Source organism: Thunnus albacares, chromosome 18 (genome assembly GCF_914725855.1).
Source record: "Thunnus albacares chromosome 18, fThuAlb1.1, whole genome shotgun sequence".
Taxonomy (NCBI): domain Eukaryota; kingdom Metazoa; phylum Chordata; class Actinopteri; order Scombriformes; family Scombridae; genus Thunnus; species Thunnus albacares.
This window is the reverse complement of record NC_058123.1, coordinates 16,046,877-16,069,234: the sequence shown is the minus strand read 5'-3', so window position 1 is coordinate 16,069,234 and position 22,358 is coordinate 16,046,877. Positions and strand designations below refer to the sequence as shown.

The 22,358-nt window shown below is 40.4% G+C and overlaps 2 protein-coding genes across 3 annotated transcripts; both read right to left on the bottom strand.

The window, feature by feature from the left end:
* Positions 1–78: 78 nt before the first annotated feature.
* On the bottom strand, positions 79–3,805 carry selplg (selectin P ligand). Its single transcript, XM_044334038.1, has 3 exons — positions 3,564–3,805; positions 3,228–3,345; positions 79–2,667 (listed from the first exon to the last, which is right to left on the bottom strand). The coding sequence occupies exon 3, from the start codon at positions 2,650–2,652 to the stop codon at positions 1,306–1,308; it is 1,347 nt and encodes a 448-aa protein (XP_044189973.1). The 5' UTR covers positions 2,653–2,667; positions 3,228–3,345; positions 3,564–3,805; the 3' UTR covers positions 79–1,305.
* A 1,542-nt stretch (positions 3,806–5,347) lies between these two features.
* coro1cb (coronin, actin binding protein, 1Cb) lies at positions 5,348–21,147 on the bottom strand. Of its 2 annotated transcripts, none has more exons than XM_044334032.1 (11): positions 18,603–21,147; positions 11,598–11,797; positions 9,977–10,099; positions 8,954–9,083; positions 8,529–8,710; positions 8,284–8,403; positions 7,745–7,849; positions 7,505–7,650; positions 7,157–7,214; positions 6,816–7,058; positions 5,348–6,347 (listed from the first exon to the last, which is right to left on the bottom strand). In XM_044334032.1, the coding sequence occupies exons 1-11, from the start codon at positions 21,145–21,147 to the stop codon at positions 6,228–6,230; spliced, it is 3,972 nt and encodes a 1,323-aa protein (XP_044189967.1). In that variant the 3' UTR covers positions 5,348–6,227. The 2 variants fall into 2 exon arrangements, with proteins under 2 accessions (XP_044189967.1, XP_044189968.1); XM_044334033.1 differs by lacking the exon at positions 18,603–21,147 and adding an exon at positions 16,281–16,541.
* Positions 21,148–22,358: the final 1,211 nt, after the last annotated feature.

The window sequence follows — 22,358 nt, the reverse complement described above, 5'->3', positions numbered from 1 at the left end:
AAGTGAATATGAAATCCAGTCCAGGCTAGAAGAAAAGCCTTTTTATAAAGTCTTTCATAAATAAGGGAACTGACTGAGTCTACAGAGCTCTCTGTTTTATTGTGACTATGTACAATATAGAGACACATAAGGACATATAACAAAAAAATCCACTTTTAACATAGAAGAAATAGTTATAATTGTACTAGTTGCCTGATTTTCACTGCAGCTTCTTATCTTTAATCATTTTCAGTATAAGGTTTATCTGATTTCCTCAGAACAATGATCCATCTTACTTTACAGGTCTGTCATATTTTTTTCAACCACCTCTTGAAACTTTTCTGAGAAGAACTTTGTAGTTTGGTACACATTTTACAGAAAAACAAAGTTCAGGGGATTTCCAGAGGAAGTTCCTTAAAAAAAAAAACCAAAACAAAACCAAAAAAAACGCTCAATTTAAACCCAAAGAAAAAGAGATTAATGGAAACTGTACTCTTCATATATGTTGAATTCCTCACTTTCTTGTAGACAAATTGCACATTTTTGTATGTTTAGCTGACCTTGTGCACACTGCTTAGCATTTAATTGGATTTAATTAGTCACTGTCTGTATTTTGCCTATAATAGTTCTTTTTAGGAACCTTCCTAGATAATTCAAAGGAAGCGATTAAGACTTAACCTGTAAAATAAAGTGTTACCAAAACTTTAAATAAGTTTAAGATAAATAAGCACAGTACAGCAACTGCATCTGTACACAAACAGAGTGACATAAAGGTAACTATCAATTCAAACAGTGCGTTCATACAATGGCGGCTCACAGCTACCAGAACAGCTCTCATAAACTGAACAGTGTCAGTGAAGAACAGTAATCCCTTGACAAAACAAGCCTTCCTGTCTCCCGTTGCTAAGTGAAATACCATCAGGGCTCAGCTAAGGATATTTAAAAAAAAAAAAAAAAATCTTTGATCACTCTCCTCCTCCTCATCCTGACTGAAAGTCTCCAGTGGATGGCAAGTGTAAAAATATGCAAAAAGTCTTGACTCTTGCCAAAAATGCACATTTGATAAGCTGACGTCACTAAATGCTCGCATGGTTAATAGTACGTGAAAATGAAACAGCAACTGTTGTATTTGTGTGGTTTCTAGGCTTCTTCCTCTACACGAATAGGACGTGCAGCGAAACCAAACCACCAACATCAAAAGGGAAACATGAGTTGATTCAAACAGAGACTGTTTTCACATCACTGACATTGACAGACCAGTCAAATCTGAGGCCTGATCAACACATGTATGCACAATAATAATAATAATAATGATAATAAGTCCATCTAAGTAAAACGGTCATGTTCTGGAAGGAAGCTGCTGAGAGTGAGGTTATCGCTTATATCCTCATCGCTGTCTCCGCAGTGGGGGATCACCAGGACTCCGTTACTGACTGGGTTGCGTTGCCTTGAGTAGTTGTAAGTCCTGTCAGGCAGCAGAGACGAGATGCATATCATCTCAGTCTCGCGCTGAGGTTTCTTGACCTTGTACTTCCTTGCTGAGAGCTTGGCGCAGAGTGCAATGGTAGTGACCATGAAGATGGTGGCCAACCCAGCCAGAGAGGCGATGGCGATGAGGCAGTGCTTCACCACGCCATGGATGGAGCAGGGTTTGACCTCAGTGACCGGTGGACTCTTTGACACTTCTCGAGGAGCTGTTGTATTTGCCGGAGTTGATTTGTTTGTTGGAATCGGCAACCTTTTCGGAACTCGAGGGATCAAGATTCCCGCAACACTGGTGGAGACAGCGGTGGTGGAGTTGGCAGAACCTGTTGAGACTGAGGGAGACTCAGTGGTAGAGTTCGGCATTGCTGTGTCAGGAAACTGTGATGTGGAGATCAGGCTTCTTGTGGCAGAAACAGGCTGAGATGTAGAGGAGAGCTCAATGTTGACAGTGGATGTCTCACTTCTTTTGACAGGAGGAGAAGTGCTGTCGGGGACAAACACATGGGACGCCTCAGAGGTTATGTTTGTTGATATTGTGGTTGGAGTAAAAGCTGAGGGACTGCTGAGGTTCTGGTTAGCCTGAGTAGAATTATCAGAAGAAGTGGTGGAAAACACAGCTGCTGTTACTGAAGATGTTTCAGAAACTGTTGCAGGAGCCGTTGCAGGAGCCGTTGGAGGAGCTGTTGGAGGAGCTGTTGGAGGAGCTGTTGAAGAAGCTGTCATGTCAGTAGAAGTGGTTGTTGACTTCTGCCCCTCTGTAGGTTTAGCTGTTTCTGACATAATCGTATTGTGGAAAGGCTGTACTTCACTTGTAGCAGTGGTCACAGCTGGAGCATCTGTGGAGCCATGAAGCAATTTTGGACCTGAGCTGCTTGTAGTTGCAACCAAACCAGCCGTTGAGGTGTCAATTTTGCTGCTGACGACTGCCTCATCAGTTTCCACTGTGGCTGACAAAGTGAACTCTGCTGCTGCAGCAACACTAACTTCTGCAGGACTGTGAGTTGGATCCCAGGTCGCGGGCTGCGTCTCTGTTTCATTGTGAAGTACATGTGAAGAGGTCAGCTGCTTGGTTGTCTGTTGGTTGTTGGGTTCAGCAGTTGTGATAGAAGCACTCCTGGACTCCATAGAGAACAAAACAGATATTCCCCATAGCAGCGCCAGATACATCTTCATGCTGAGGACTATCATTGTTGAATAAAAGATCTGAAATGACAGAAAAGATTCAAATTTACTGGTTCAAATGCCAGAATTTAAGGAGACATTTAAATAGTTGTAGATGTATAAAAAGACACACACGGCTAACAAATCTGTGTCATGTGGTTTCTAGTGACATCTTATGATGAAACAGTCATGCGTCTTACACCACACCCTTTGCAACATGTTCATGAGAACTAAAAGTACTCTGTTACTGAGTAAATATGAAAGTTTCGTAAAACCAGTCAACACGAGGTAGAATCCACACAAAATGTGTTCTTCTATCTAAGAAAAGTTAAAAACTGTAGTAAATGAATCAAAATCAGATATTCTGTAACTTGAAGTTAACTGAAGTTAAGACTACAACTGTGACTTAAGGCAGGAATCAAAGAATGTAGATAAATCAATTTCCTTTGGTAAAAATGATCATAGTAGAGCATAACATTTTTACAAAGCACTTTTTAAAAAAGTTAACTTCATCCAAAACCATTACAATTTAAAACAGTAGGTTCCAAATGCAGAAACACTCAACCAGAACAATAAATTTTAAAAGTGGCCTCTGCTCTTACCGTGCTGCTGGAGAAGCAGGGAGATGGATGTGAGGATAGAAACTGATCAAAGTAGATTTCAACTCATTTCAGTCTCTCGGGAGATCATCCTGTGAGTACTGACACGTTGACTGTGGCACTGCTTGACAGAAGAAACAGGAAATGTCACAGTCTTTTTTTTTTTTTTTAAACCAGCACTATGAACCATTTTGAGATAAGTGTGATACAGTCGCTTCCAAACCCACAGCTGTGGTTTGCATCAACAAGGAAGTCAAATTCATGCGCAGCTTCCCTCTAATTGCTACCATGGTTATGATTTAGATTCAAGCATTTTAACATTTTTTACAAGTGTCTTACCTTGCTGGTGGAAGCTCAGGTGATATGAACGTGTTTGCTGGTTCTAATAACTAACTTATATAACGTATCAGGAAGTACTCAGTTCTGTAAAACTGTTCAGATGTTTCTTGCATGTCAGTGATGTCTGATCACGCTTCGGTTCTACAAGATTCAAAGCTGCTGTATATGTCATGTGGGGGAAAGAGGAGTGACTCAGGAGCTCCAAGGCACTGACAGCAGACCACAGTGACAGAAGATCAGCTATGTGACAGAAAACAGTACAACAGTCAAAACACAAAGCTTTTGCATTTATACCCTGAGAGGAAATAGACATGTTCTCCTAGTGTGGAAATCATAACTGTCACTTCCTGTGTTGGTGAGTCATACTGCAGTATGGTTATAAAAAAAACTGTTTAAAAAAGGTGAGACACCATCTATTTGTTGTCAGTCTGAACGTTGCCATGATGACAGAAACACGTAGTACAGAATTGGCCCAGACTGAGTCTAAAAACAATGAAAAATGTATATACTTCTTGTCAATAATTTTTACAAAACCTGCTGTAAAAATGACTTTGGCACAAGTATATATACAGTTTATTACTCTATTCCATCTATATTTACTGCTTTAAGTTTTAATCTGATGATGCAATGACTTTTAATTAAAGTATTTCTTGTATATGTGATGGAGACTTGTAAGAATAAAATGTATATTACATACACAGGGCCATAGCTACTATTGAGGTCACAGACGTCATGTCGTCTGTTATTTTTCTGCAAATTTGAGGATGAGGAGTGCAGTTTTATCATTTAAAATGATACATGGTACGGTGTTACAAGGTGACACAGAATAAAACGGGGCCTCGTATACACAAGACTGAGAAGAACCTTAATGAAAAACTGTTGGATATCAGGGAAGCGTCCACCAATAAAGAGTCACAATTTCTCCACCTGCATGTAACATGCAAAGTGTTGAATAAAGGAATTCTGGGAAATGTAGTCATTTGTATGTATGTCAATAACATAAGTGTTAAAAAAGTGCGTATGCATTACGTAAAATAAATATCAGCCAAAATCTCATAAAAAACTGAAGTAGACCTCACACTAAAACAAAATATTTATTTACCACAACAGAAGAGCCGAGATCATCGGATCAGCATTTAAATGACCACAAGTACACTCAGTTTCCTCAATGTGAATGTGTATGTTGTCTTCGTCTTCTGGGCTTTTTTTGTTTTTGCTTTTTTCACTATGTTCTATAAAATGTTTTCATGGACTAAGCAATTAATTGAGAAAATAGTTGATAGATTTATCAATAATAAAACTTATGGTATTATACTTTGTATTATACACATTGATGATATATTTTGTGTTTAAAATATTAACCTGCAATGCAACTTATTAATTACAGTCGTCAAGTAAGTGTAGTTGAGTAAAAAGTACAGTTTTTACCTCTGAAATGTAGTGGATTGGAAGAATAAAATATAATGGAAGTAAAATGGAAGTTCCCAAGTGAAGTACCTCAAAGTTGTGCAGAAGTAAGCGTACTTCATCGAATCTTTCTTGGCACCTCATGCTAACTGATGACAGTTCAGATATACAGTACTTCTCCAGCAGAGATGTTTTTAAAAGGGCCTGAAAAGTTCAACTTTGTTTTTCTTCACCGTGTTACTCACTAAGATTTCAAATCCATATCTGATGTTACTAGTGAACCTGAGTAAATATAACACTCCCACTGACACAATGAACACCACACTTGACTCAGAGGTTGACAGAAGTCAAAAAAAGACAAAGCACGGGAGGAAAAATAGAGGTTTTCGTGTGTAAAATCTTTATTATGTGCACAGAACTGTTTTTCAGGGGTTCAGTGAAACACAAGCTGGGTGAGTGGTCCCTTCCCAACACCAAATATGCACCGGAGAGGGTAGTTTTGACCCTAAACAGTGACAAGAGGCACCACTACATTTGCACAACATTTACACCAGAGATGCAACCCCACCCCCCTCCCCTCCCCATAAAACTCAATGTTTAATTTCAAGCCCAGAAGAACAGGAATAAAACATTTTAGAAGGAATTCTTCCACATTCATAAATTTGATGGTTATCAATGAGCAAACTGGTGGGAGGAGAAAACGAGTTCAACAGCTATTGTTTAAAAAAATCCTGCTCGACTAAGTTATTCTACCGGGTTGTGACTGGAATGTACAACAGGAGAGAAAATAAATGTAAAAGCAGTGCATAAAAACCGCACACGACTCATATTTGGCAACACAAAAAAGAAAAAAAATGGAAATACTGATGCTACATACAGTTTTTGAGTAGTAAGTACAAACTTCACATGAGAATGTTTTTACCACAATTTGAAACAAACAAACAAAAAAAAAAGTTAAGACTTTTCCTTCAACAAAAATGTCTTTTCTTCAAACGGGTACATGAGCTGCAAGAGTTTTTCCTTTTCTCTGCGTGTGTGTTTGTGTGTGTGTGTGTGTGTGTGTGTCGGGGCAAAGTGTGAAACAGGAGGCTTGATGAGGAAAAATAAAAGTTCATCTTGGAATGTAAGCTTGATATCATCGCGTGGGGGGATGACGCCAAGCTGAATGAAGCCGAATCTTCAGAATTTGGCCGTGGCTGACCCCGTCTGTTCGACTCTCTCCAAAACAAATGAACGGTCCTGGGAAGGGGCCGCGTCTTACATGGCAACCTTGGCAACCTGCTCTTCCAGTCTGGCGATTCGACGGTCTTGAAGGATGACACGGTCCCTGAGTGACTTGAACTCTCGGAGTACCTCTTCCAGTTTGTCTTCCATTTTCTGCTCAGAAAGTGAGGAGGAAGTTAGCTCGACATGGTTCTTTTTACATTTCATATGATTCTTAAAAGACCTCTTTTAAGAGGTCTTACAGAAGATTTTACAAGTTATTTGTCTCATATGTCAAAAATAAATCTGTTGTTATTCCTGGCAAAATGAATAGAGATGTTACAGCAGTTAACATTTTTTTCCTGGCTTTACCAAAAACAGACTGAATTGTGACCCAAATACCAAAATATGTGCTGATTCATAACTTTTCAAAGTTGTTCCAACCATAATAATTACTGCGAATCGGGAAAGTCCAAATGTCAGCACAAAACATGTGCAAGTCTGAAAAGTGTGAATTATTACAATGCAGAGAGAACAGAAATGTTAATCTATCCTACTTTATATGAAGAGTCTAGTTATGGTGGGGAGTAAAAAGAATCATCTGTAAACAAAAATAAAAGGTAAATATGTCCCAACACTCACTACTGAGGGCTGTGGAGATGCTTGCTTCTGGACAGTTGGCATTTTCTCTGCTTTTGTGGCTGGCTTGGTCTCCAGAACGTTTGTTTTGACCACTTTCAGATCCCGGTTCTTCGTGGAGACGTAGCCATCTTTGAGCGAGATCAGGATGGGGCCTCCGTTCTTCCCGGCGAACCACTCCTCTGCCTCCAGGGTGGGATCGGGGCCGGCAGTGTCTGGATACAGGTCGTCCTGGAACAGGTCAGACTGGGGAGGTGGAGAGGACGCAGGAAATGTCATGAAGGTCTTTATAGCAGCAATTCAACACCAGTGTAGTTATTATTAGATATCAAACACAGACTTACCTTACGTGGGACTGTCATGATGATTGGTTCACATTTTCTCTCATGTAATTTGTAAAACCTATAGAGAGGATTCATGGGATATTAATTTCATCATCATCATACAAAGCATTTCAGTTTTAAAACATATAAAAACAGCTGCTCAGACATAACAGTTCTATTAATTTAACCTTTATTTTTATCCGAAAGTCCATTGCTTAAATGTACACATTAGTAGCGTTTGTTATTTAGTTATTTTTTAAGTAATCAGAGTATTTTTCAGAGTAATTCAGTAATATATTTGCTCCAGAATCCACAGGAGCACATACTACATGAACAAAGGTAAAAAATAAAACATGATGTCTGCCATACCTTGCGATTTCACATTTGTTGACATCCAGCCCCCTCTTGGGCATGTATCCCATGCCCCTCTGAGGCTCCTTGGTGGAAAAGGTGTTGAGGTAGTGAACATACGGCGCCTCGTCGGTGATCTCAAAGTACCGAATGCTGCTGTCACCCTGAGGACACAAGGTCACAGCTTAAAGTGAGGCTGTGAATCTATATGCGTATGGCTACAAAAACAGGAATTTCTTTATTATAAGCCTTGCTCACCTTTCCACACAGGTAGACTATATTGGTGTCAGGGTCATAAAAGGGCAGCAGGACTCCATTACTGGAGTCCATCTCTTGGACACATATTGGCTCATCCATGTTTTCCTGGTGAGAGAAAATTCAGCATTTGAAGTGATTTTAAACTTTGCAAGAATCTTAAGTTGTATAATTTACTGGCTGTGATTTAAGTCCAGTAATTGCTGACTGTCTGTATTAGTTGCTCCTGGCAAACAAACAGGAGCAAATCGCATTCAGCACACATATAACAATGACTCCTCACAGGTTTCATGTTGCTCTTTGTGTTCAACGCCACCTACTGGAGCTGAGTTGTTGCACACTCAAGTGGCACAGAGAAAAAAGCACAACTGCATGTTTTCCACACAGGAAGAACTGGTGAAGATTATATTTTGACTTACATCACAGGCAGGAAAATGTACAAAACAAGGTTCTATAAAAGTTCAAAATTACTATAATGTGTGTGTGTGTGTGTGAGATGTATCAGTGTTACAGATCAAATGATATTCACTACAGTGACATACAGTTTTCCACAGGGCTAGCTGGCGCTCGCTCATGCGGCTGAATCCAGTGGTGAAAATGTTTCCGTCTGCTAAAAAGATCGCTCTCATTGGCCGAGCTCCCTCGTGGGCTTTGTCCTTCTCCTAAAAGCAGAAACATACTTGTGAAATTGGGCAGCAGTGTTTGCAGGCTCTGTGGGTGATTCGGGGAAAGATTACTCCACATGTCAAGCGTCCTAGCCCCAAAGCCCCTCGACGTTTTAACTTACCGCCACAATCTTCTTTTTACGGGGGTCGATGACGCGAACCTTCTTGTCCTTGCAGGCAGTGCAGAGTAGGCTGCCATTGCGGCTCCAGCTGATACTAAAGATAACATCGGGGTGCATGTCCTCCAGGTTGATCATGGCCTCTCCCGTGCCCACATTCCAGATGATGATCTGGTTGTCACACCCTAAAATGGACACACACACACACACACACACAACACAGGCTGAGTACACCCACCTCCATGTCCAAGTTTATTTTAAGCACTTTACATCACACAAAGCAACACAACAGAAGGCAAACTGTGAGATAATTGGTCAGATTTGGAGCTCAGCTGTGCACAGTGGACAAATGGCAGACCAATTACCTAAACAGACGTCATTATTATACTTTGAGGGCATGAGGGTGTACCAGAGGCTCGAAAAGTTACCTGCACTGAGGAGAACGTTGCGAGCGGTGGGATGCCAAGACACGATGCCGACCCTCTTAGAGTGGCCCTCTAACACCACCACTGGCTCTGAGAGGGGATTCTCCAGCCCATTCTCAGGGATCTGCCAAACCTGAGTCAGAGAAAAAGAAAAGTTACATAAGAAACACAGAGAATTACAGTACTAATACTAAAGAGTAGATGACAGAAATACAGCAGATTAAAGCTGAGTGTTCCTGCAGATGATATTCATAATCCATCTGACAAACAAAGGAAAACAGCTCTGGCAAAAATCAAAAAATAGACCCATATCTGCACTTACTAAAAGATGCTGGACAGGATACTTGCTCAAAAACATTACAGATTACTGCCTCAATAAGTGGTGAATATATATTAAATTCAACAGACATGTAACTTGTGCTTTGAAAAGGTACCAGAATATAATCTATCATGTTCACGATTCAAGACTATTTGCCATTTGCTCAGGTACAAGTATACAAGGGCATTGGAATTCTTATGTGTATTTCTCAGTCAAATAATAAGAAATACAATAAAAATATGCACAAAATAACGAATAAAAAAGATACACACCATTAACAGATAATAAATGAATGTGTGTTTGTTTTACATCTTACTGTTATTTGGTCCATTCCCATATTCATTCACCCTCACCTTTCAAATTTGTCAACAATTTTGTTTCAAGTAAATAAATTCTTCAGATTCTTTTGGATCATGCAACAAAAAATAAAAATGTCACAATAATATTTGTGATATTGAGTTATTCATACTTACAAAAACAGTTTTTGTTGTTTGTATTGTTATAACAAATACAGTTATTGTTCAAAATAGTTTGAAAACGCTACAGTAAAAATAACCAAACCTAAAAAATTGTATTTATTCATTACAGCACATCATGTCCAAGACGTCAGATCAAGAGATGTCGGGTTGTAGTGTAATTGATTAAATAAGTACTTAATAAACAAGGAAAAACTCATGTGATCCTTTAGAGATTAAGCGCGTCCTTACCATGACTGTGCAGTCCTCTGAGCCGCTGGCGATGACAAGGTCATTGTGAGGACACCAGTCGATGTCCAGCACTGGGCCCGTGTGACCGCATACTGTAGGGTAGACCTTGTCTATACGGCCGGTCTATGAGACAGAAGACAACTTTGTTACAAAGGGGCGGAAGAGTGCGAGCTGAAGCAGAGCAATAAAGTTAAGTTAGGTGATATCTGCTGGAGAGATATGAAAATGACTGACGGACGGAGCTCATTTAACTATCCTGTGTTCTATCAAAGTTTGTATATTTAGTCCTTTGTGTGACTACAAGACTATTCTTCACTCTTCTATTACCATCGTCATCAAACATTAAACACCTGACTTCATGCTACATTTAATTATTTAGTTGCTTTACTGGCTAAAATGAAGTCAAACATTGTGAAATCAGCAAAAAGAGATCTTTACATGCAAACACTGAACTAGCAGCTTCTCTTGAGGCAGAACATTATACAGTGAGTGAATATAAATTTAATTAACCCAGTGCCCTAAAATAATAGCACAGCACCCATCCCCTCCGTGAGTATCATGTTCAATGAGGCATACATCAGAAGCCTTTACTATCAGGCAGATTGAAACATTGATTATCTCTGGTTTTTACTATAGATGAGAGCCTCAGGGACGAACAGTAGGACAGGGTCACAGCAGCAGAGCGCTGAAGGTCTGGTGACTAAGAACAAACCTATACTGTAGAATTGAAGTGCTATAAGCTCTGAATGCTATTATATGATGATACAGCCTTGCTCCTCTGGGTATGCTTTACACACTCTCTCACACTTTGTGTAGAACATTTCTGACTTTGACGTTTGGATCAAAAACTTGCCACCAGAATTATAAACATGGCTGGACGATAAGGACAAAATCAAATATCACGATATTTTTGACCCAGTACCTTGATATCAATATTGCAACAATATTGTAGGGATGACTATTGGTGCTTTCACAAAATATTTACACAATGATATTTTTCATAATCATCAGTAATAGAACAGCTATGCAGCCTTTAAAACCAGCAGAAAACAACACTTGCCATATCACGATATTACGATATCCAAAATATATCGTGATACTAACAAAATCTAGTCTCATATCACAATATCGATATAATATCGACAGATTGCCCAGCCTTAATTATAAAGATGCCATAATCACACAAAAATTGCAAACTTAGTGGCTGTAATGACAATGTGTTCAATGGGAAGGACTTGTGAGCATTAGCATCATCAGACGGGTCAAGAGGGCAACTGTCAGTGTTCCTATTGAAAGTGTAACGGTTGATGGTTGTATGTAGAGGTGCAACTTTACCATTTTCCAGCCGAGGACCAAACTGAGTAGATCAACCCATGCTTGAGTACTAATGTGAGTATTGTCTCAACTTCATGCAGCTGATTCATCATGCAAATACATCAATGTTTATTCAAATGCTAAGTGGCAATAACATTTGATCTTTAATAACCCCTTCCTCTAGAAATACTAGGTTGTCTGATACTTAATGCAAACATAGATGTCACAGCTCTTCTGAAATGGGCCTTCAAAAGATCTTTTTCATCTCTTGACTGAAACAAGGAGGAGGTGATGGAGGAGCGCTCACCTTTTGTAGAGGAAGGACAAGAAAGGCTCCGCCCCCGCTGGCCTCGATGATGATGGCAACAAACTTGGGATTGACGGCACAGAAGGAGCTGTCCCATGTGACCCTGGAGACACGGATGTCATCGTAGCACTGGTCGTTCCTCAGGGCCTGACCGAAGACGTGACGGAACTTGCTCTGTCGCACAACTCGCCGCAACATATCTGCAGAGAGAAATAAGACACGGTGAGTCAGAGCTCATGAGTGTTTTAGCGTTTATGCCCACAAGTGTCCTAATTTCAGAAATGTGGAACTGTGCATGCTGAGGAAACCTTGGGGTAAATTTGGTTTACTGCCAACTTGGTCTGTCTGATCTGAGATTATGTTTATTAACTGTGACTGAGTTTGTTCCTGAGCATGCAAAGGAAATAAAGCAGCTCCACCTACTGGCAAACATCTGAGGTAAACTGTACAAGTGACAGATTTTCCTCCAGCTGTGTTTACTTCCTTATATCTGAGAAAATCTTCCAGGCTGTTGTAACGCCAAGTTCTGTCAGATATCAAAATCATTTTACATTTTAACCTAACATATAACAAGAAAAATGGGTCATTAACTAGCAGGGAAAGTACGATGAATGAGAATCAGTCAGGTTGGACATCTTATTACATCATCCAAAAGGAAAGATACAAATATTGCAAACCATATGAGTAACATTGTGGGAGTAGTTGGAAAAATAGAAGTTTCCAACAATATGTAATAAACATACTCAGAGGGTGTTTAGTGAATTTCCCTTCCCTATATGAACGTATGATTTAAGTCAAGAAATCAATATTGTGACACAATTTTAATGCCTCCTCCCTGAACAAGCTCTGTAGATTCTCCATTTTGTTTATATATGTTAAGGTATAGGTATAAAGGTGTATTTGAACTAGGGCTGCAACTAATCTTTATTTTCATTATCGATTAATCTGTCGATTATCTTCTCAATTAACTGATTAGTTGTTTTGTCTAAAAGATGTCAGAAAAAGGTGAAAATGTTTATCACTGTTTCCCAAAGCGCAACCTCAAATGTCTTATTTTGTCCCGACCGACATTCAACAACCAAAAGATATTCAGTTTACTATCATAAACTGTAAGACTAAACAAACCAGAAAATATTCACTTTTAATACCAATACCAGAAAAGTTTAGTATGTTTTCTAAAAAAAAAAAAAAAAAAAAAAAGTTACTCAAAATGATTTATCGTTTAGTTAATTAGTTGGCGATTCATTTTCTGTCGATCGAGTAATGTGAACAGCCTGATTAGGCGACAGAGGCAGTTCACTCTTTTTTGGGTTCATATTGTAGATATTTCTTAATTCCATCTAACAACTCTTTTTTTTCTCAACTCAGTAGCGCTGTGGCTCATTAGACTTTCAACTAAGAACTTTTTCAACTAATTAAAATGTAGGCCAGAAGAAATATGCTTCACCATTTCAAGTGAATTCATTTAGAAGCAGACAGTATACTGTTAATTTCACTACATCCATTTTTTTAAGTGTATGGGTGTCATTTATACTGGAGAGCACTCCCAATTTACTGCAACTGGATGTTTTAGTGGTCATTAATATATTATTTTAGGGTTTACTGATATGGATACAGTAAAAATGAAGCATTTATTGATCATATCGTGTCTCAGTACACCCTTAAACATGTTCCCCTCTTCCTTCTTTTAACTCTCATATCTGTTTCCAGTTTCAAGGGAAGTCATTCATCAAGTGTAGACACAGACTCTACTGTTGGCATCCTGACAGATTTGGAGATGGATAGATCTGATCTGCAGCCAAAATATGAGGACCAAACACAGTGGAATTTCTCCAGAACGTTGATTTATCTCATCGTTGTCTGTTGTAATTCTGAAAACTCAAGTCTTAAGATTCCTGAGGCAGGTTTTTCATCATTTAAGTGAAAACGCTTTGCAGTGTAATTATCTGGAAAATACAGTGTCTCAGGGTGGTAATTAAGCTGCCAGTCTGAAGCAACATGCTGAGCCGTTTCTTCAGGCTGCAGGATTTTTCTCCAGTGATCCACAGATCCGTCATCACACCAGACCACCTGCTCCTTCACATTCAGTCACAGATTTTGAAAATGTGTCACTGCCTCTTGGATCAAATAAATAAACTTGGAATTTCTCTAAAATCCGATCATCTTCATGCATATTCCTCAGCAACACTGGAACATATTTTACATAGTTTTGGAAAGGATTCAATGAACTATACTTGCATCTGTAACATCAGATTTAATTTTGACTTGTCAATCTGTATTTGAATGTCAGGTTTGGTTTTTATGTAAGTGCATAGTTTTCAATATTTATGAATGATGTACTATATAAATATTCAGCAAAATACACGCCAATTAGACACCCACACAGGTGTTTTTTTTTAGTTATTTGGCCTGATCAGACCACCTCAGGCCTGTGTGGGTGTACAGACTGTGACTGACTGACATGTGTCTCGCTCTCTTGTTAGTTCTGTTGCACCCGTTATAGCAGGACAACTTTTTATTTACTTTGTTATGACTACTTTTTGTACATCTTTATAATTATTACAGAAGTTGGGTTCATATTGGGTGCCCAACTTCAATCTGAGCAGGAGATCTTATCAGCCAGACAAAGTGAGAACACCTGTGGGGGTATGTAAGGGTTTTAAATTGAAGAAAGAAAAAAAAAGTGGACAAAAATGAGTATTTAGTAAACTTTAGAGAGTTTTCATGCCAAATCATGACACAACAAACCAGATGTAAACAGTGCATATAGTTCAATGTAGATACATGTTTATTTTTTTAAAATTTTAGTTCATTTTACAGGTGATTCTAGTTTAGTTTTGGGTTTTGTGTCTTTAAACTTTTTATTCCTATTTTTTTTTAAAACTTTAGTTTAGTTTATGTCAGTATACTTGGTTAACTGAACAAGTCTTTCTTAAAATGTGGAAACAAATGAGCTTTTCCTTTAAGAAAGGAGTGCTGCTAGTGCTACCACACACATACAGGCTCACAACTTATAGCAATACTACTTAGATTGCAGAGAGTGATTTGTCCTCTTATCACAACAGCACATATACACAGCAGCATACAAGTACATGTAGACATAAAGGCCATTTTCCTCTTCATCTATAACCATAATTTCATCTGAGACTGAGATATGAGAAAAACTGGTCAGTTTCCAAGTGGATTGCTGCACATGTCCGTTTTTATGAATCAAATACTCACCCTACATATGCTTTGATTCATATCACAATATCCCACAGAGCCGTAAACACTGATCACGCTGCTGCAGGGCAGCATAATGCCTGGCCAGCACAGGACTACAGTTTACAGCCGACCAGAACAGCATGTTCCCTCAGCCAATATTAGTGCTTCATTCAAGAGCAGCAGCCCTCACTCTAAATATGCATCTGACAAGAGGAGCTGCTTCATCCCCTGTAGGCTTTAGCTGATGCCATTCATTATAACATGCTTCTCTCTGCCTTTAAACCAGATCACTATTAAAACAGCAGCACATATATGAGCATCATGATGCTGGCTTAGCTACTAGCAGCTAGCTGCATTCAGTGCTAGGCCTTGTTACAGCCATTGAGTATGTGTATACAATCAATAGTTACAGCAGACCAATGCTAAGACATTAGTGTAAGCTGAAAGTGAATCTGATGGGCTTCTTTGATATAAAACTGCTGCCTGCAGGAGTCTGGCCTCACTGACTGTCTGGACAATACATGGGTGTGCACAACACCACCACAGATGCAATCACTATCACTTTATTTCAGCCTCAGCTTATCATAATACCGGTATTTAAATTGTTTTTGAATAAGACTCATGATACCCATTTTGTCTTATTCAAAAGGAGGTGGAAACAGCTGCACTGTGCTAACAATGGTTAGCTGATGTTACCACACATCTCGGCGTGTCCCCTCCTCCCCTCTCGAAACAAGCAGCTGCAAACTAATGAGAGCAAAATAATGAGACTGGGCTGTCATTTATAAAACTATCTCGCCACTAATTTCATAACAGAGTGTGGGAAAGCTTTAAAGATAACTTTGCTAACAGAAACAAGGGGGGGTGGATCGAGTGTGCAGATTTGTATTTTGGTGAGTACGCCCCAGATGTGACCATCACTTGAAAACGCCACAAAGCCTGGCGGGGGAGGGGGGAAATGGTTATTGTAATGTTTAGGGTTCGTAAAAATGAGATATGATAATTAAATGAGATATAACGTTGGAGATGATGGTGGCGATAATCGTAGCCAGTGTTCCGCCGCACTGCCCGGAGGATGGTCCCCGTCTTCAGCAGCGTCTGACACGGACACAGCGAGCGAGGAGGAGGCGGCTACCCGTGGGGGCTGTTTTTAAACATTTTTCTGTAAAATACCACACAAGTAGCCATAGGTTGCATGTGTTATATCCACACATAGCTGCCCACTTAGAGTAAAATGTGTTATTTTTCTATGAACTAGCCTGCCGGTGTGTTTCCTCAGGATAGCGAGCTAGCTTAGCTGCTAACCTGCTAGCTGCGGTGGACCGCTGCCAGCTGACGCAAGTGCAGATATTTCCACCCAAGGTTTTTTAGGCTGCTCCCATTCTCAAACCCATCCAGCGAGCTTAAAAGGATGCTGCACAGCCCCGACCGACCACATGCAAAATGCACAATGCAAAGAGACTTTTCAGGCTTTCTTACCTCCTAAATCTATGCAAGATTTTCGTAAGCACGGGGGGGGCAATCAATCACAACACATGAATGTGGTAGTTTAGGCGCGCCCTTATCCTGCAGGACGTTGCTCTAGTATCCCTTGTCTCCACACACACACATACACACAAAAAAAGCTCAGCCGCTGTGCTGTTCCCCCTCCTGGCTGCAAATGTGTGGCCCGGAGGCAGCGTTTTAGATGTAGTAGTATTTCAGGATGCCAGCTGACAAATAGAGCATCTCTTGTCCGCTCCTCACCTGCGGAAGACTAGCAATCGCCTATTCTCATCGTTATTAAATTCAATAGGGTACGCTGACGACCGGCTACGGCACATGCGCAAACGAAAAGTCAGATTTCATTACCCAAGGCTGTGAATGGGGATGGGGGGGCTGCTGGACAACTGGGGGGGGGGGGGGGTTCTTGCTGTGTATCCTCATGTGTTTTGAAATAAAGTCCAGACAATTTAGCTTGTGCATTTTGCTGTGCGCATTCATAGCCTACAACATTTTGTTTTTTTTAAAATCAGGGTCCCTCCCTTCCCCCCTCTGTCCCATCCCACCCCATCCTATCCTGTCTTGTCTTGACACAATAAAGAAACCTCCCAGACTGTGATACAGCCACACATCACAAGCTGTTAACCCTCTGTTTGCCTTTAATTAATAAATAATTATGTTGTCTCAAAACACATTTGCACTCCTCGGGGACTCGCATGTAAAGGTTATTCTGCAGTCTGACTCAGTGTGAATTGATGCCTAATGAGTTTGCATACCAACAGATTTATCTCCATGACAACTGAGAGGAAGCGTGATACAGCTGAAAGATCCGGAAAAAACCTAGTGAGTGGACTTTGAGTTGGGATTGTTTTGTCAAACTATAATGTGAGACTCCAAGTTTCTGGTTCTTTTTAAAGACATCTATTCTTTGTCATATTTTGTGAGTTACTGAGTGATAATTGCATAATCTTTTAATCTAATCTAATCTAATCTAATCTAATCTAATCTAAATCTAACAGAACACTTTCCTTAGATGCATAAGTATGATTATCTAGTTTAAATCCAGATCAGTGAATGGGAGATGAGAAGAAAGTAAGAGGATTAATTTGTTAATTTATTATTTCTTTACCTGCCTATAAGGACAACCGGTTTGGAGTCTATCCCAGAATGAATCTGCAGAAGGCGGGGAAACACCTTGGACCCTTCCCAAGAATGCTACAGGGCTTACTAAGGTAGACAAACATATTAATACTCACATTTACACCTCGGAGTAATTTGGAGCCTCCAGTTCACCCTGAGCTACATGTGTTTGGACTGTGGGTTAACACACCCTGAGGAGAACATCTGAACTGCACACAGACCAGGGCCGAGATTAAAACCCAGCAGGGTCCTTGGTTAGAGGATTAACTAGTTGAAACGATAGGGAGATGAAACTTTCCTTTTTTTTGTCTTTAACAATCATAAAGTTAAATGCTTCTAAATCACAGTTCAGCCATGTGAAAGGTTGTTCTGTTTTATATTGAATTATCCTTCCAACCAGACAGGAAGAAACAAGACTCTTGATAGAAGTACACTTAAAAGTGTAGATGTTGTATATTACGTAACTCGACTTGGATCCTGTTGGTATGTTACTGTTAGAGCTGTTGACTTTTTCTATTGAGCATGAACACATCGGTTGCTTTCAATAAAGTACAACTTTTAACAAAAATACCTGCAAAAACAGAACTAGCTACCAATAATAACAATACTAATGTTATTGCCAGAAGGATATCTTTAAATCAGCAAAAATATTATTTTGCATTAATAATAATTTGAATTTTTTTGCTTCTTGGGAACAACAATGACCTGTGACCATGATTTGTGACATCACAACTAGTTTGGAGCCAATCGTGGTCCAGTATGCAACTTACACAAATATGATGTGGAAATTTGAAACCTCCAGTGCACATATAGTGAAGAACAGTGAAGTTAAATGTTTTGAAAATTAATATTATTTCCATATTCATAGATTTTGGATTTTTCAAAAAAGGGATAAGGAGTAGATTTTGATGTTTAGAGTTTGTCAGATTAGTTTTGTAATGGGTTTTATACGCGATTGAAAAAATTGTTTAAATCTAGTAAAGTTAAAACATGAACATTATTAAATTTAAAATGAAGAGTTTCTCACATGGCAGTGTATGGTATGCAGCTTGGAAAGTACCCTCGAATCCTAAATTAACACATGTACTTATTCATGAATGAATGCTTTGACAAACTGTTGGATGATAAAAAAAAAGACAGAACTGATGTGTTCAAGCATCTATAAGCCAAACAACATACCTTTCTTTGGAGATGGCTGAGCTTCTTGTGGTCTCTCTTTGGATTTCTTTGGGACATCAAAGGTGTTCTTCATCTGGGATACTTTCACACTTGGGCTCTGCTCTGCCACCCGAACCTGAGCTTTGGGCCCTTCAGGTTTTACCCGGCCCTGATGTCTCTGCATTTGGTTTGTTTCCTTGATGATTTCAGCTACAGGCCTGAAGGAACTGATCTCACTGTCATCTACTCCATGTCTATTACTCCTATGGTCAGTTACTGCTTTATGGTTACCATAGTTGCCATGGTCTTCATTGCAGACCTGTGATCTGACTTTTAGGAGCTCAGGGTTGATTTCTCTTTTCCCTGAAGAATCAGGTTTTGGTCTTTGCATTTCATTGTCTGGTTTTACCTCGGATGTGTGAAGTGTCTCTGTGGACGAAAAAGAATTTGGGGGCTTTTTCGCAACAGGTGGAGGTGAGTTTTTAAACCTAGATCGTCTCTCCAGGAATGTTCTTCTCTGCAACATGTCCAGGTTTGTTGGCTCTTCATCTGGAGATAGTTTTGCCATACGTACACAATAGTCAAAGTCGACCATATCTCCATAGTGATCGTCCATGTGTCTGAGTGACAGGTGTTCCCAAGGGCCAAGGTCAACTGACAGTCGACGTATGTTGGGTGGAACGGTGTAAGTGCCCCTTTCGTCCCACAGCAAGCACATGTCCTGATTAGGTCGAGCGTTGTATGGAAGGTCTTTGTTAAAATGAAAAGTGTGTCTCCTCTTGACCTTCTCCTCAGAACGCAGATGATCTTTGCCTCTTCTTTGCACATCAGTAGACATTAATTGCCTAGTTTTGAGCTTTATGAATGGGTTTTTAGGTTTTTTGGCGACAGGTGGAGGTGGACCTTTGACTTTAGGTTTTTCTTTTGGAATAGATTCCGCTGCAGGAACACATGAGGCGGGCGTAGCCTCTGGCACCATCTCTGAATTGACTGTACTTGTACTGGGTTGCGTTGCTACTGATGTGTCTCTTTTAGGTAACACATGAGTTAGAGGTGGAGGTGTGATGACAGCCGAGAAGCAAACCAGCTCACTCTCCCTCTTTAAGCTTGCGACTTGCAACTGTCCACCACAGACGTCATTTTCTGGCAGAGGAATCAAATCGCATTGTTCCAATGTAAATGAGGGCTTGTCTTGCAGTTGTGGTACTTCAGAGCTAGGCGTCTTAGCATTCGAAGGGTGAGAGTCGGCTGCTCGATCGAGCGCTTGGCCACCCTCTTTCATGGTACCTGAACTAAGAGTACCTGCTTTAGCCCTCTTAGAGACAGCACTAGCAAAACTTCTCTGATGGGACTGATCCACTCCTTCTTGGGTATTTTGTACAAGAAACCCTGAATTAGGGTTTCTCATATCTTGATTTTTAGATTCTACTTTTTGCAAGCATGGTTCCCAATTTGACTCCATCTCTCTCTCCTCACCCAGCTCCTGTGGTTTAATCATCTGGACTGCTTCATCAAGCATGTTCTCTGAATCATCACCACCCTTTCTCATTCTTTTCACCACACTGCTGTTGTTCTGTGTTGACCGATGAGAAACTTGCCCCTTGCTGTGGTCATTCATGTTTCGCTCCCTGTCCACTTTTCCTCTACCAGTTGTCTCAGCGTGAGCAGCTTCAACATGACTGGCTCCTTTTAGCCGACACCTGCTGCCTGTCACTTCAGGCAAATGTTGACCCTTTTCCCTTTCAAAACTAGCTCTGGATGAACTCCCAGCATGTGCTTCCACAGCGTCAGTCGTAACAAAATGAGTATCCGGTTTTCTTCTGCTTTTCTTCTCATAACCCTTTTCTTGAAGGGTGTTCCTGGAGGGTTGTGGAAGGTTATCATCACTGTAGGTAGCAGAAGTGTCTTCCTCAACTCTCCTTTTAATAGATGATTGAGGATTCTCTGTTTTTATTCTGTTGCCAAAAGTGATCGAATTTTCCCCATCAGATGACATCCAAGTCTCATCCTTCTCAAGCACCACAAAGTCTTCCTCGTTAGAGGCTGTTAGACTTCTGAAATGAGTGTCAGGACCTGACCAGTTACGGCCAGTTTCAGATTTCTTTCCATTTCCTTGCTCCTCCATAGCTGTAGTCCTTGTATAGGCCACAGCCTTTTTCTCAGAACCTGAGGTTTGTCTGAACTCCTTTGGGCTCAGGATAGTTTTTGACTCTGTAGTTCGAGTGGCACTCTGGCTCTCCCTGTCTCCACCCACCCACTCTCCCCTGGTGTTCAAAGGGTGCTCTTGCTGACCTAGAGGCCTGATTGGCTGCCCAGTTTGGGGGTCTGTGCGTGCAGAAGTGACTGTGTGCTCCCCTGTGTGCCCTGTGGCCAGGCGGGAAGAGACACCGATCCCGCTAATCCCACAAATACTCTGCGTATTCACAAAACTGCCACTGTCCTGATCTCTGTTCTCATCTTGTCCGGCAATCTCTGACTGTTGTGTCTCTCCGGTTTGCTCGGACCAATCTGAATTATCCAGTGACTCTTCATCCTTCTCCGACAGCTTCTCCAGCTTCTGGCCCATGGTCGCTGTTCTGTCTTACCATTAGGGAAAGATAAAGACAAATGTCAAGACACAGCAGCGGATTTATAAGCAGGTCACAATGGCGTAATGAGATGCCTTGCCTCTGCATCCCAGTGATATGAAATCATACAACAGGCATTGCTGTCTATCTTTAACCATCCTGGACCTTCTATCTCTATTTTTGTATATTCCTCTATATCGCTCACACTTGCCCTCCCTTGGCCTCCTTTGGCTTCTCTATCTATCTCTCCCTATTCTGTTGGGAAGGAATGCTGTGGTGGCTATAATTAAAGTTGGTCTGACTGCTGCCAGTGAGTCAGGAGGCCAAAAAGGAAACGAGACAAGTGAGATAAGAGGTCAGCCGCCAGGCGCCAAGGTCAAATAAAACGGTCAGAGAAAATGTGATCTGTCAAATGCTGCTAAATTCACAAACACTAATTCATATAAAATCATTTTGATTCTCTCTGGAACAACATTAATAAGTCTTGAATTACACCAAAGCCTTGTTTTTGAATGATTTGCAAGTTTAGTAGCTCATTCTGTAAACATGTCTCTTCAGAGCCAGCACAGTGTGAGACATCATGCACTGTCAATTACTGGTTTGGAGACAAGGCATGTTTGTCCCATGTGTGTGTTTCCCTTCAAACTATCTGAATGTTTATGATTGTTTTGGTTACGGGGTCTACAGAAAGGTCACCTGGAATACGTGATTCAAGTCACAAGTTCCTTGACTTCCGAACTGAATTGTTTGTCTGGGGCTTGATGAGAGCAGAGTTTAACCACAGACATGATGGATGGTGGATGAGAGATTATGCCAGAGGGGAAAAAGCTCAACAGGCATTAAAGCGGCATGTGGAATCTGAGTATTTTTAGGTTACAAACAAACAAGTAAATGTGTAGTATTGTGGTATTGTTACATCAGGTGGGTTTTGCAGGCCTTAGTTAAAATGTATCTAGACGAATCAGATGAAATTTTGAGCTGCCATGAAAACATTTTCCCTCGTAAATGTTCTTTGATTTCGTTGGCTGAAAAGTGAGTGAGGAAAGAGAGGTGCCTGAACCTCTTCACCCTGCATCTACAATCATGCGCTCTGCTGCTTAAGCTATTTCAAGCCTGAGAGGCGTTGAGTGACACTTCACTTCCTTCAAGCCTATTTAACCAACGCGCCTGTCCACGGCACGTAAATTAAACTATTCCCCTCGAAGCTCGG